This window comes from Parasteatoda tepidariorum, chromosome 1 (assembly GCF_982258835.1).
Source record: "Parasteatoda tepidariorum strain Cologne lab strain chromosome 1, Ptep-v5.0, whole genome shotgun sequence".
Taxonomy (NCBI): Eukaryota; Metazoa; Arthropoda; class Arachnida; order Araneae; family Theridiidae; genus Parasteatoda; species Parasteatoda tepidariorum.
This window is the reverse complement of record NC_141755.1, coordinates 65,467,251-65,480,037: the sequence shown is the minus strand read 5'-3', so window position 1 is coordinate 65,480,037 and position 12,787 is coordinate 65,467,251. Positions and strand designations below refer to the sequence as shown.

Below are 12,787 nucleotides of genomic sequence, written 5' to 3'. Positions count from 1 at the left end.
CTTCTGGAAAGTTGACAGTGCTATTTCAAGTACTACGTTGTGTCCTGCACAGTACTTATGATGAGGGGAGACTTTTGCTTCCCCGTCATTAGCCGTATAGTTGATAGTGGTATATATGAATGTTCATTTAGGCCATTAATGAATGAATTGAACGATAGAGTTTCCAGGAAATAATGTACAAATCGTTGAATGTAAATTTAGATTTTATTAAGCATAATTTTGTAAATTAGAAAATGGCCATTTCTTCATTAAAAAAATAAGAAATCCCTTAAAGGGATGAAATAAGAATACTCTCTATTGAGAGATCATAAAGCCAGAACAACATTTCTGACCGTTAGAAAATTGAGACTGGGAGGCCCAAAGGGCTCCCAGACTCCACAAATTTGAAATTAAAAGTGAATATATTTATTCTCAACGGACAGAGAAAGTATGGGTAGGAGATCCAAAATTTGTGGCGATTTATCACCGTATATCAGAGCCAAAAACAAAGCCAACTAGCATATCCACATGGGTTTAAAAGTACACTTTGGCGATCACGAGTCGCCAAAAAATTTATGTGAATTCTTATAACCATGCAACCGAAACATTTTAGCCGTTAGAAAATTAGAATAAAAAGTTATAAATAGATTTTTGTTTTCGATTAGAGGCGACAGTGAATTTATATGTCTGCATAATAATGAAATAAAAAGAAAGTATCCGTTACATTGATCTGGAAGAGAAGAAATAAATATTTTATGTTCGTTTAAAAAGATTAAGTTTTTGATTTATTTTAAAAATAATTCTATTAATGAATGAAGGATATTTTAAAAAGATAGGAAATACATATGTAATGCCAAATTCTGGCATCACAGTACTATTTAAATATTACAGTGCCACTCATATTGAAAAAGAAATAATTTAACGTTACTAATCTAGATAAGTATTTATAGAGGATAGTTGTAACTCTTTCTTCTCACTAACTCTGACACCATGAACATTTTTCAAACAATTTATTATTCTTGATTTTAAAATTGTTTACGTAGAATATGGTAGAAGTAAATTAGTTTACCTAAAATATTGTTAAATAGGATCCGAGGCTCGATTCCTGACTGTGAGTGCTCTGTCCATTTTGATACTCTTTTATGATAAATGTTGAATAAACAGTTAAAAGTACTGATAAACTGTTTACTGATAACTTTTGGTCTTAAATATATAGGTAGGACTTTTCATTTTACATTGTACTGTATCCACTATTAAAACAAATTTTTTTGGAAAATTGCAGAACTAAATTTTTCATTTTCAAAACTCTCGTGATATAAATTAAATGTAATTTTTAAAGTTCAATTATGTATAAGTTTAATAATATATAAGTTTAATAATATCAAGCTAAATAATATATAATCTCCTACTGTGTTTGCATAACAGATTGCATTCGTTTATTATAAACGTGTTGGTTTTACAAAATCTAAAAATGTAGAAATCAACCAAAAGTGATTTCAAGGAATTTATTTCCATCTTCTATTTTTTTAATTACATGATCACAGAATATGTCACACTAAAAGTGTGCAGCCTTAAAAATTTACAAAGAAGAACTTAAAAAAAAGATCTTTAAGCTGCATTCATTTATTCGCTTTATTTTTCATCAAATTTTTGAGCTCATATCATTACAGCTGTGTGGTAAATTATCGTCATTACAATCAAATAATCCTTTTATAAACAAATCATAACTCCACTAATTAGAAATTTTTAGAAAAGAAGTTTCTAGAGAGATTTTACAGGAAATTTAACTAACCGATATTTCAGTTAGTTCATATATGCAAAAATTGTAGAAAGATTCGAAGCATAAAGCTGGAAGATATCAAGAAAAGAGAATTAGCTTATAGCTTGCATAGAGAGATAAACATAATGGTTCAAAATAAAGATTAACATTAAAAAAAATAAAGTAAAAGTGATTAATTGAGTTATGGGTCAAATGAAAGAGGTAGTGGGAAATAACATGAGATGAATGGCATTGCACTTGTATCCATCTGTATATACTGTAAACGATGTCCAGAAATGATAGGTTTGATGGTTTTTTACCACATTGCTCCAAACTGAACTTAGTGACGTCGCGTCGTTTATTTTTTGCACAATCCTTTTATATAAAATAAGTAAAATAGAAAAAATTATAATATGCACGCTAGTTTAGCGATTAAACAAAATAAGAATGTGCAAAATGAAAGTGGATTTTAATGACTACTCGCCTTTTGTTAGAAGAGACAAAGGAGTACCAGTACTTCCACTACCGCTATGTCGACCATCTTCAACAACAATGCAAGGAGAATTCCCCTCTAAGGCTTCATCAATGCCTCCAACGGCTGTTAAAATAAAAGCAAATTTCAGCTGCATTTTATTAGCGCTTTACATAAAAGCTTAAACATAACTGAAAACGAGTATGAAATTTAAGATGAAATCTGAGATTAATAATAATAACAATAGATACTTACTATTGAGGTACCAGTAGATAAGGTTTCAAAAATTATGTAATTTAATAATATGCTGCATTTTATTAGCGATTTACATAAAGGCTTAAACACAGCTGAAAAGTAGTATTGGAATTTAAAGGAAATCTGAGATTAATAAGAGACTTGCTATTTTGGTACCCGTGAAATATGTAATTGTTTGTAGAATTTTAAATGCTGTCTTCAAAATAAGAATGTTACTCATTTCATGCTTAATATTTTAATTTTTATCTTCGTTGTTTATATTTAAATTGGAATAATGTATGAAATTAAGAATCTGCTTGTTGATAATACTTATCCGATATGAAATTGTATGGAGGATGTTCCGTAATGACTGCGCTTAATATACAGTTACGATAGGATAGGAAAATATGAAGACAAAAACATAGTGATTGAAGGTTAGAAGTTAATAGTTAAGAAAGGGAGAGAACTCAAAAATAGTATTATAATTTGACAAATTATAATTTAAGATAGATGTAGATATCATTAATGCCTGTTTAACTGATTATTGTATCGTATCTCTATAATTACTTCTCTGCATTATTTTTCTCTTGAAGCTTTTGTACTTTTTAAGTATTATGAATCATATTTATCATAAAAAATTAAATATGTATACACAAAATTATTTTCCCGGAGATCATGTTAATTAAATTTAAAATGTTTCATAATATTCCAACAAAAGTTGCTCTTATTTAAAATAATCAAATTATTAAAATAATGCACAATTAGTGTGTACTATTTTAATTATTTATTTTTCAACATTAATTTTAATTTTATGCTCTACAGAAAGCTAGGCATAATCTACGATAGTTTCAATAAAATGTAATTGCTTTTTTATTAAAAGAAGGAACCTGATCTTTACAAAAATAAATTTCGAAGTATTACAATTGCTCAATGATATTTATTTTTGCACACTGTATATAACATAAAAAATTCATTTATTGGCATTTGATAACAAAAATCAATCTAATTATTCTAGGAAATGAGGGAAAAATATCATTGAAATAACACAATAAAATTAAAAAGAGTTTAATGAGAAAAATTCAACTCTTATTTGGCACATTTTTTGCCCTAAAGGACGGGAATAGGGTCAAATTATATTTATTCAAACATTTATATATGTTTTGAAGAAGAGTGATGAGAGAAATGAGAATGGGCAGTAAGAGAAATGGGCAGTAATTGGGTTATAATTTATTAAATTTTCAAATACAAATATAAACTTGATATTTTATGTATTTTTCAAAAATTTATAACATGCATTTTATTTTTAAAACTTTCAAAATGTTCTTAATAATAAATAAATGGGAACGGGGATAGTGTCAAATTATGTTAATTTACCATATGCATATCTCTCTGCTTGTGTTTTTCTTTCATCAGAGAAGTAAGTAGTAATTATAGCTTTAGTAGATGGGCTATAATTAACTATATATTTTTAAAATGCAATTATAAAATAAATATTTCATTATTTTATACATATAATATTATACTATAAGTGTAAAACCAAGCAAATAGTCTTTCTCTTTTAGACTTTTAAACAAATATCATCTGGTACTTTTCTCTTTATATGCAGCAAACTATTGTAAATCGGAGCTTTTGTTAGCGAGTTATAAGAGTTCCAATTTGTAAATATTCGAATAGTAGGACGCAATTTTTATTCATATACTTTCTTCATCTGATTGACAATTTTTTCATGTATTCTTCGATGTATTTTGTTTAATTTTAAATGGAATTGATTGGCTTAATGCCTTTTTCTAAAGTTTTTAATAAATATAATTCAAATGTGTTGTTTTGAAGAAATATTTATTGATAGCACAAAAATTCAACCTCCATGTTTGTCATTTACTTGCTCATCAAAACCACTTAATTCTATTATATTCCTTATAATCATTAGGTAAAATCCAAGATTCATTTTCAAGGAAAATTTTAATTATAAACAATTAAAAAATCTTGATATTAGTAATAATTGCAAAAATAATCGGTATTCTTTTGTATATAGTGCTTCGCTTTCTATGGTTGAATAAAAATTGAACTTTATGTTTTTAAACTTCCATTTTTTTCTGAACTAATGCATAAATAAAAGGAATTTTTTTACTTACAAAAAGAAAATATCTTTCTTGAAAACAACTACTGGAATATGTAAAATTTTCCGTCTTTCTGGCTGCATGGGGGCCCCAAAAAGCGTGATAATTTTGCTGAAGTGCTTTTGCAATGATTTTTGGTATTATTAACAGTAAAACATGATTTTATTACCATGTTGCTTGATATCAAATGAAGTAATATTTGGTAATTTTTCCTAAGCTGGTAATTTTTTTGAAAGAGTTGGTAATTTTAGGAAAATAATTGATAATTTTCATAGTCTAGTAAAATTTGAAATAACATAAAATGTTTAGTTCGATGACCTCCTTACTTAGTAAACGCTTGCTATTATTATTTTTTTTGGTCGGTGAGTTGTTACAGATTTTATGCAAACTGGAAGCAAACATTTACCAACTTTGATAACTTAAAAAGTACGTATTTGCAAGTATGAAATTGTTTGTACAAGACTGAATTAAATCAGTAATTTAAATGTTAGACATCAAACAGTATCAAAATTGCGAAATAGAATTCCGATCCCAACCACAACCCTGGCTGCGTCTTTTTTTCATATTTATTTACTGTTACGCATACATAAGCAGACTTCATGTGCTTCTTTTTAAACCCCAGCCAAGTTGAAGAGCACATAGCACAATATAGAACAAGAGATTACAAAGATATAACCAGGAATACGGGGGGATTCGAACCTACTACAATTTATGCATATATAATCGATGCAGCGTTATAATGTCCAACTCTAAATTGTGTTATCTATTATCTAACCTGTGCTATCTATTATTCAACTTGATTATACACTGTAATGAGCATTCAAGTCAGTATGCGTATGTATAGCAATAAATATATATAGAAGTACTGGAATAGTAATTCATTCGTTTTACAGTGGTTTTTCTGGCTAGCAGTCTTGTTTTGTGTAAAATGCTATTTAAAATGGAGGAAACGGGTTGGAATAGAGTCTTAATCTTGGATATATAACAATAAATAAATATATTTAGTTCAGATATATATATATGCAGATCCATGTGCTTTATTAAAAGAATGACTTGTCTCTCTTTAAATTAAAGGACAAATTTACGAAAAAAACTCTATTTTTACTCTTCAGAAGGTATAGTGGGAGAACAATACCACTCGAAAACGGAGTACCCAAAAAGATATGATTGTTTTTCGCATTAAAAAGGGTTTGCAAAGAAAGAAGTTTGTATATAAAAAAAAATCCATTTACGTACGTGAATAAATAAAGAAGCCCCATTACTCAGCAGAGAACAGATGGATAAAGCAGACATAATAACTTGATATATCTAAGTTTATGATCTTTAAAACAAGTTAGCATTTGAAACCATCAGTCATGTAATTTTACTGCTTGTTATAATTAATTATCATATTAGAAAAAAAATTATTAACCGCGATATTACTCTATAAGCTATTTAATAAACTGCCGTGAAAAAGAAACCTATAGCTGTGTAAACAGATTATTACTACGCTATTTGGTAAGAGACAGAGACGTTAAATTGTTAAAATCACCAAATAAATGGTAAAATAAGTTACAGTTCTGAAAAATATTTTGGTAATTTTTCGTAATACTAAAGAATCCGGCATAAAAATTTTTAATTTGATTAAATTTAATTTTTAATTTTGTATTCGTTACTAAGTGCATGGTAATAAGAACTATAATTTCGAAAACCAGATTTACCGGTAAACCGTTACTATAGCGAACGGTAAAATTGATAAATGTATGATTTAAGTAGCGTATGTTTTTTTAAAATTACCAGGTTTTTATACCAGAAATGTTTTTAATATACAAGAATGGTTATTTATTTCCCCAGACTTTTTTCTCCATGTAGTATTGCTGCATGAAGAACAGACAAAATGAAAGTGCTGCACATATTAAAGTATTAAAAAAATGGTGTTTTGTTTCGATATCCCTCAATTATATTTCGTTAAAAGAAAAACAAGTCTCAAAGCTAAAAAAATTTAAGTGCTATTAGTTCGTTCAAACGTAAATTAAATGATGATCTACACTTAAGTTAACGCAAATTTTTCCTCTCGCAATAATTTACAAAATTTTAAAATACAGAAATCGAATATTTATTTTATTTATCTTTCAGCACTTTATTACTCATATTTTATGCTTAAATCCCAAACAAATTGTACAGAAATGTTTAAAACACGATAACTTATGTAATAAAGAAACAGTTTACTGTTATCCTATCTTACTTTTAACTATACATGCCTTAAAAAGGAGATATATTTCTTGTTAACCTACCAAAAGAATTTCTCGACTTGCAGTAGTATTGCTGCAAGAAGCACAAACAAAGTGACTGTAGGACATCTAATAAGATATAAAGAGGGAAGTTCTTGCAACAGAAAGCTTTTTGTTTCAAATTTATGTCCCCCTAATTTGAACATTACTTCGCCTTCCGGGAGAAAAGAGTGAAAACTTAGGAAGTGCCTTTGCATTAATGATAAAGAAATTCCGGTATTAAAGAATTTTTTACGACATTCATGATACTTTTATGGCTCGCTTCTTTACATATTTCATGAATTCAAAGACTTTTATCCCCTTATAAGGTAGGCCAGTCTTATGGCGCGAAGAAAGTGCCTCGAGGTTGGGAGATATATGCAGAGAAAGTTTTCTAAATCTTAAATCAGATTCTACATTTCTTTGAATTTTGAAAACACAAGATTAATGTGTATTTTGCTTAAAAAAATTTAAATGCATGCTTTGAGATTTATAGTTTAAATTTTTAAAAACTCTATTTGATTAGATTATGCTAATGTAAGTTTTTGCTTGAAATATTATTGAGTTGCTTATAGGAAAAAGAAATAATGAAGAGAACATACTTGCATAACACGTTATTCGTATGTTTTTCTGCTAAGTCAATACCTCATATAGCTTTTTTTTTAAGTGTTTTTTTGTTCAAAAGTAGCAGCAAACCTTGAAAAATAATTTGTTCTGGGCAATAATAATTTAAAAAATAAATGCTATTTTCAAGTAGTTGAATTTTCGAAGGTAATAAAAATAGCAATGGCAATTCTAATATTAAGCAAAATGATTTAAAAAAAAAAAAAAAAAAAAAAAAAAAAACTAATTATTATACATTTTTTTCCATAATTCATTTATGTGCAATTTTTTATAAAAGTTAGTTTTAGAAATGATAATTATTAGCTTCCATATATTATGTATTAATTTTCATAAAATATAAATAATATTGTGTTTTCTAACCCTTAGTATATTCATGAACTCAATGGTAATAATAAAGTGCAAATTAAGCACAGTTTATTATTATATGAATTAAATGGTAATTTCTAGACTGCTTTTATTATTCCGGCATTAAAGAATATTTTATGGCATTCATGATGCTCTTATTTCTCATTCTATATATTTCATGAATTCAAAGAATTATAGTTAAGCTAGTCATATGGTGCGAAGAAAGTGCCTCGAAGTTGGGAGATATATGCTGAGAAAGTTTTCTAAATCTTAAATCAGATGCTACATTTATTTTAATTTCGAAAACATAAGATTAATGTCTAATGCAAAGTGTTTTGCTTAAAAAAAAATCGATGTATACTTAAAGATTATTTTCTCAAATTTTTAACAAGTAGATTGAATTTGGCAAGTTTTTGCTTGAAATAATATTTTCTTATGGTAAAAAATAATGAAGAAAAAATTCCGTAAAACAAGTTAATATTTTGTTTTTCTGCTAAGTCAATGCATTATATTGTTTTTTTTTCTTTTTTGTTATTATGAAAAAATAGTTTTTATAATTTTCGTCAAAAAGTAGTAAGAAACCTTGAAAAATAATGTGTTGCAGAAAACAATAATTTTAAAAATAAATCTTATTTTCAGAAAGTAGAAATTTAAAGGAAATTAAGATAGTAATGGAATGTTTAAATTGAGCTAATATTTCAACTCTTTGGCGCAATCTTTTTATTAAACATATTTTTCCAATTTTTTTCATTGCTCTGTATTAATTTTCTTCAAAATAAGTGAAAAATTTAATATTTATCATTTTCATGATTCATGGCTCTGAAATACAGCATGAAAGACCGGTGTCTTCTTCTGCATGAAAAGTAAAATTTTTCAAAAACTGCTTACTTCCAATCAGTAGTTTCTCAAATTTGCAGTTATTTAGATATAAAAGAAAAAAATTATTTTTCGTTTAAGTTTCTTTAATTTACAAAAATAATTATTCATAAATTTATGAATATGAATGAAAAAAATTCAATCTACGCTTTTTGGCTTTTATATTTAAGCACATATATAATTCCGATAATAACTATTAGACTTCTTTTTGTTATTAAAATATACCAAAATATATTTTTACTCCTTATAAGACCGTCAAAAATATATAAAAATGGATAGGTGCCCCATTAAAAAAGAATATTAAGCAACATTTCCTGCATAATTCCTTTAAGTGCAATTTTTTACGTAAGTTAATTTTAAAAATGATTATTAATGACTCATATATATTATGTGTGGAGTTTATTTAATTGCAAATTACATAGCGTTTTCAAATACTTTTTAGATAATAATAAACTTAATGGTAATAGCAAAGTGTAACTTAAAAATTGGTTTAATGTTATGCTTTAATATTAATTTAGTTGCGATTTATGGAATTCTCTTACTATATTGGTTTCTTCTTAAGAATTACTTTTTTTATTTTCATTAAATGCCGTAAAAACTGGGGTACACTTTTTTATTCTTGCAATAGCAATAAATAACTTAATCTTAAAAGTACGCTTTGAAATTTATTATTTTTATAGAATATATTCCTAACCGTGAGATAAAGAAATGCTTGGAAAAATTCTCTATATAAAAAATCCTTTGCTGGAATACAGACATCAGATTAAACATTAACTTAAAGGAAACTTGTTTCGAAATTTCTGTAATTTCATGTCATTAAAAGACTTTTTTTTAAAAAAAAACTTACTAAAACTTTTGACACGCCATTTTCAAATCCAGTATAAAAAATGGTAGTCTAAAATATAATATATCTTAATTCTACAATAAAAACAAGGTAATTCAATGTCCTTTAGAATCTTTATACCTTAAAAGCATTTTGTTTTTTGGGATCTTATCGATTAATTTTTTATTTTTATGTTTTCATATTCTCGTAAGATACTTTGATCTTTTATATTTTGTGGTTTCTTAAGGGATAAAATATTGTCTTTATAAAAATATGCTTTTTAGAAGTTTCCATAAAAAAAGATTAAGATTTTAAAAACTGGAATATAGTGGAGTATGCCTCGAATATCCAATGATTGTACCTAGATACAGTAAAAAACTGAAATCGGAAATGGGGGCAGCTCTTAAAAAATATAATCGACCTAATACCATTTTTTCTAAATGACACTTTTTCTAAGGCTATCAACGATATGTGATCCTAAATGCAGTTAAAAAATTTATTTCAGGAAATCAATCAAATTTGAGAGATAAATTCTAGATATAGCATTACTTTCCCTGCTAATTTGAAACACTAGTGTTAGTATTTAACTTACAGATTTAGCCCTAAGATTTTTAAGAATGCTAATATTATATTATAGTTTAAATTTTAATGTGAAATGTTTTTTTTCCTTTCCCTTTATAAGAAATGCATTTTATCTAAATTATGGAGATGCAATAAAATGTTTTTAAAATGCTTTTTAAAATTGGACGATGAAACTTAAATGCATTTTAAATTCCCAATAATCCTTAATATGTTAGTATCATTAACTACTTTCTCTAAGTTAACTATTGTTATCGTGCATTTCTCAAAGTAGGTTAACTATCGCTAACTCAGAGAAATTCGCTACATAAGTTTTTATTTTTTTTATAAGAAGCACGTTTTAACTTAATTTTGGAAATGTAGAATACACTTTTTATCATGCATTTTAAAATTACTTTATAAATCTTAATTAAGTGCCTTTTACACGTCTAATTATACTTGATATGAGACATGCATAATTTTTAAACTCACTTAGAGAAATTTACGATATAATCATTCATAAGAAATGCATTTTAATTAAATTATGGAAATGCAATATAAGTTTTTAAGTTCGCATATTTAAACTACGCAGTAAAAATTAAGTCCATGTTACATTTCTAATAACAATCTATATGAGACAGGTAACATTTTTAAACTTACTTAGAAAATTTGTGACATACTTAATTATAAGAAATATATTTTAACCAAATTATGGTGATCCAAAAAAAAAATTAAATATGCATACTAAAATTACACAATTAAACATAAGTGCATTTTACATTAGTAATAATACTTCATTTGAGACGGATATCATTTTTAATCTTACTTAGAGAATTTCATGATATTATAATTTATAAAAAATACATTTCAACTAAATTATGGATATGTAATATACATTTTGTATTTTAAATTTAAAAAATATGAAACATAATTGCATGCATTTTGCTTTTCTAATAATACTGGATATGAGACAGTTATAGTTTTTAAATTACTTAGAGAAATTTGTGATAAAATCAATATGAGTAAGATTTTAATGCTGAATAATTAAGTAATTATAATGACTTTTACTTTCTCTCTCTTTAAAACTTGCGTAAATTTATATACTATGATCATGGGCATCCGAATTTTACTCATATTATTAAACAAATGAAAAGAAATAGTTGTAAAAACAATGTAACAATACTTTAAAGCAAATATTTTAAAGATATCTAACCAGTGCAAAAGCATGAATTTGCGCAAAATTTTCAAAATTGAGTTTATTATAAATGTATAACCCCTATACATTCGACTTTCTAAAAATACTTTACTTTTGTTAATACTCCAATGATTTAAAAAGTTATAGCAGTTTCTGTACCAGAAACAGTGGATGGAGTAGTGATTTTAAATCCTTAAATACGTTTAAATCAAATTTCTTCACATGTTCTACCATCTTAAACACGATATCTCATGTCGTATTTAAATTAATTGTTTGCAATTGTTTGTGAGTGTTTATGATTCTAGCACACATGTTTTGAGTTACAGATTAAGAGAAAAATGTCAAATTTCATTTTTTATGCATGTAGTTAATTTGCTTTTCTAACTACATTGATCACTAATTCAGTAGTATAAATACTTCCTTTAAGATAATAGTTTGAAATACAATTTATAGCTTTCTAAGTAAAATCCTCAAAGGATATTTTTTTAAGGTAATAGAACGTTTTGACAGTGCTCAACGAGTAGGCAAAAAATACATAAAAATATACATTTAAAAAAAATAATAATATTCTTTTTGCTAGTTTTTACACATAATAAAACAAACAAACTGTTTTTTTTTAAATTTTTTTTTATTAATACTTAAAAAAATGGTCGAGACTAGTCGGATACATAAATTCTTTTCCTTATTTATATTACGCGGCATTGATACACCAAATATTCAATACATAATTACAATTTTCATAAACGTATTCTTCGAGTAATTCTAGCCAAAGAGGTACTTTAAATGTCCTTTTTACTGGCTCCAAAAACAATTCTCAAACTTTAATCGGTTAAAGCAAATACATTCACCCTCCTTTCCAAACATTTTCGCTCTTTTCCCGACCATTATATTTCTTAAGCAAATCAATTTCAAAAGATTATGAGATTATAGCCCCAGCATCACTTAAAGACAAACTTTCCAACTTTTCTAATCTCTGAATCAAGATGTAAATGCAGAGCCCCTTTTTCCCTCTTTTTTTAGACTATCTTTTGATTTAATTCTTTTATTTGCTGAAGAGAGTGAGTAAGATACTTAATTAAAACAGTACTGTAGATCTTTCTATTTTTTTTCTTCATATTTGAAAAGTGCTTTAGTCCCCACCTTGGAAGTTTCTGTCCTTAAGATTTGATTGGTTGTCGTAAGAAAATAATCACGAAGGAGAGAAAAAAGGATTACCCTGCGAATCCTTGGTCTGTTTACTTTTAATTTAAAACTTAAAAGTAGAAAATGAAAATTTAAGCAACAATTCCCATTACTTCAGGAAGTTAGTCCAAAAAGTGTATAAACATAATGATATTTTAAAGTAATACATATTTAAAAAATTCTGGAAAGAAATGGAGTGGAAGATTTTTTTAAATGTATTAAGTTCTTTTGCATCAAAGGGTTTTTGCATCAAGGAGTTTAAAATAACAAAGTTTTTTTAGTTTATAATTGCTTCAAAGTTGGCCAAATAAAACTGAAAATACAAATTTAAACTAATTAAATAAAGTGATTTGACAAGATTATAGAAATCCTGA

The 12,787-nt window shown here is 26.4% G+C and overlaps 1 protein-coding gene across 4 annotated transcripts in view; it reads right to left on the bottom strand.

Annotated features, from left to right (window-relative positions):
- LOC107438670 (teneurin-m) overlaps positions 1-12,787 on the bottom strand; it is a 487,196-nt gene that overhangs the window by 199,470 nt on the left and 274,939 nt on the right. For all 4 annotated transcript variants that reach the window (XM_087165593.1, XM_087165588.1, XM_043039103.3 and 1 more), the window contains one exon: positions 2,223-2,336. In XM_087165593.1, the coding sequence (XP_087021719.1) occupies positions 2,223-2,336 (114 nt within the window). The remainder of the gene's footprint in view (positions 1-2,222; positions 2,337-12,787) is intronic.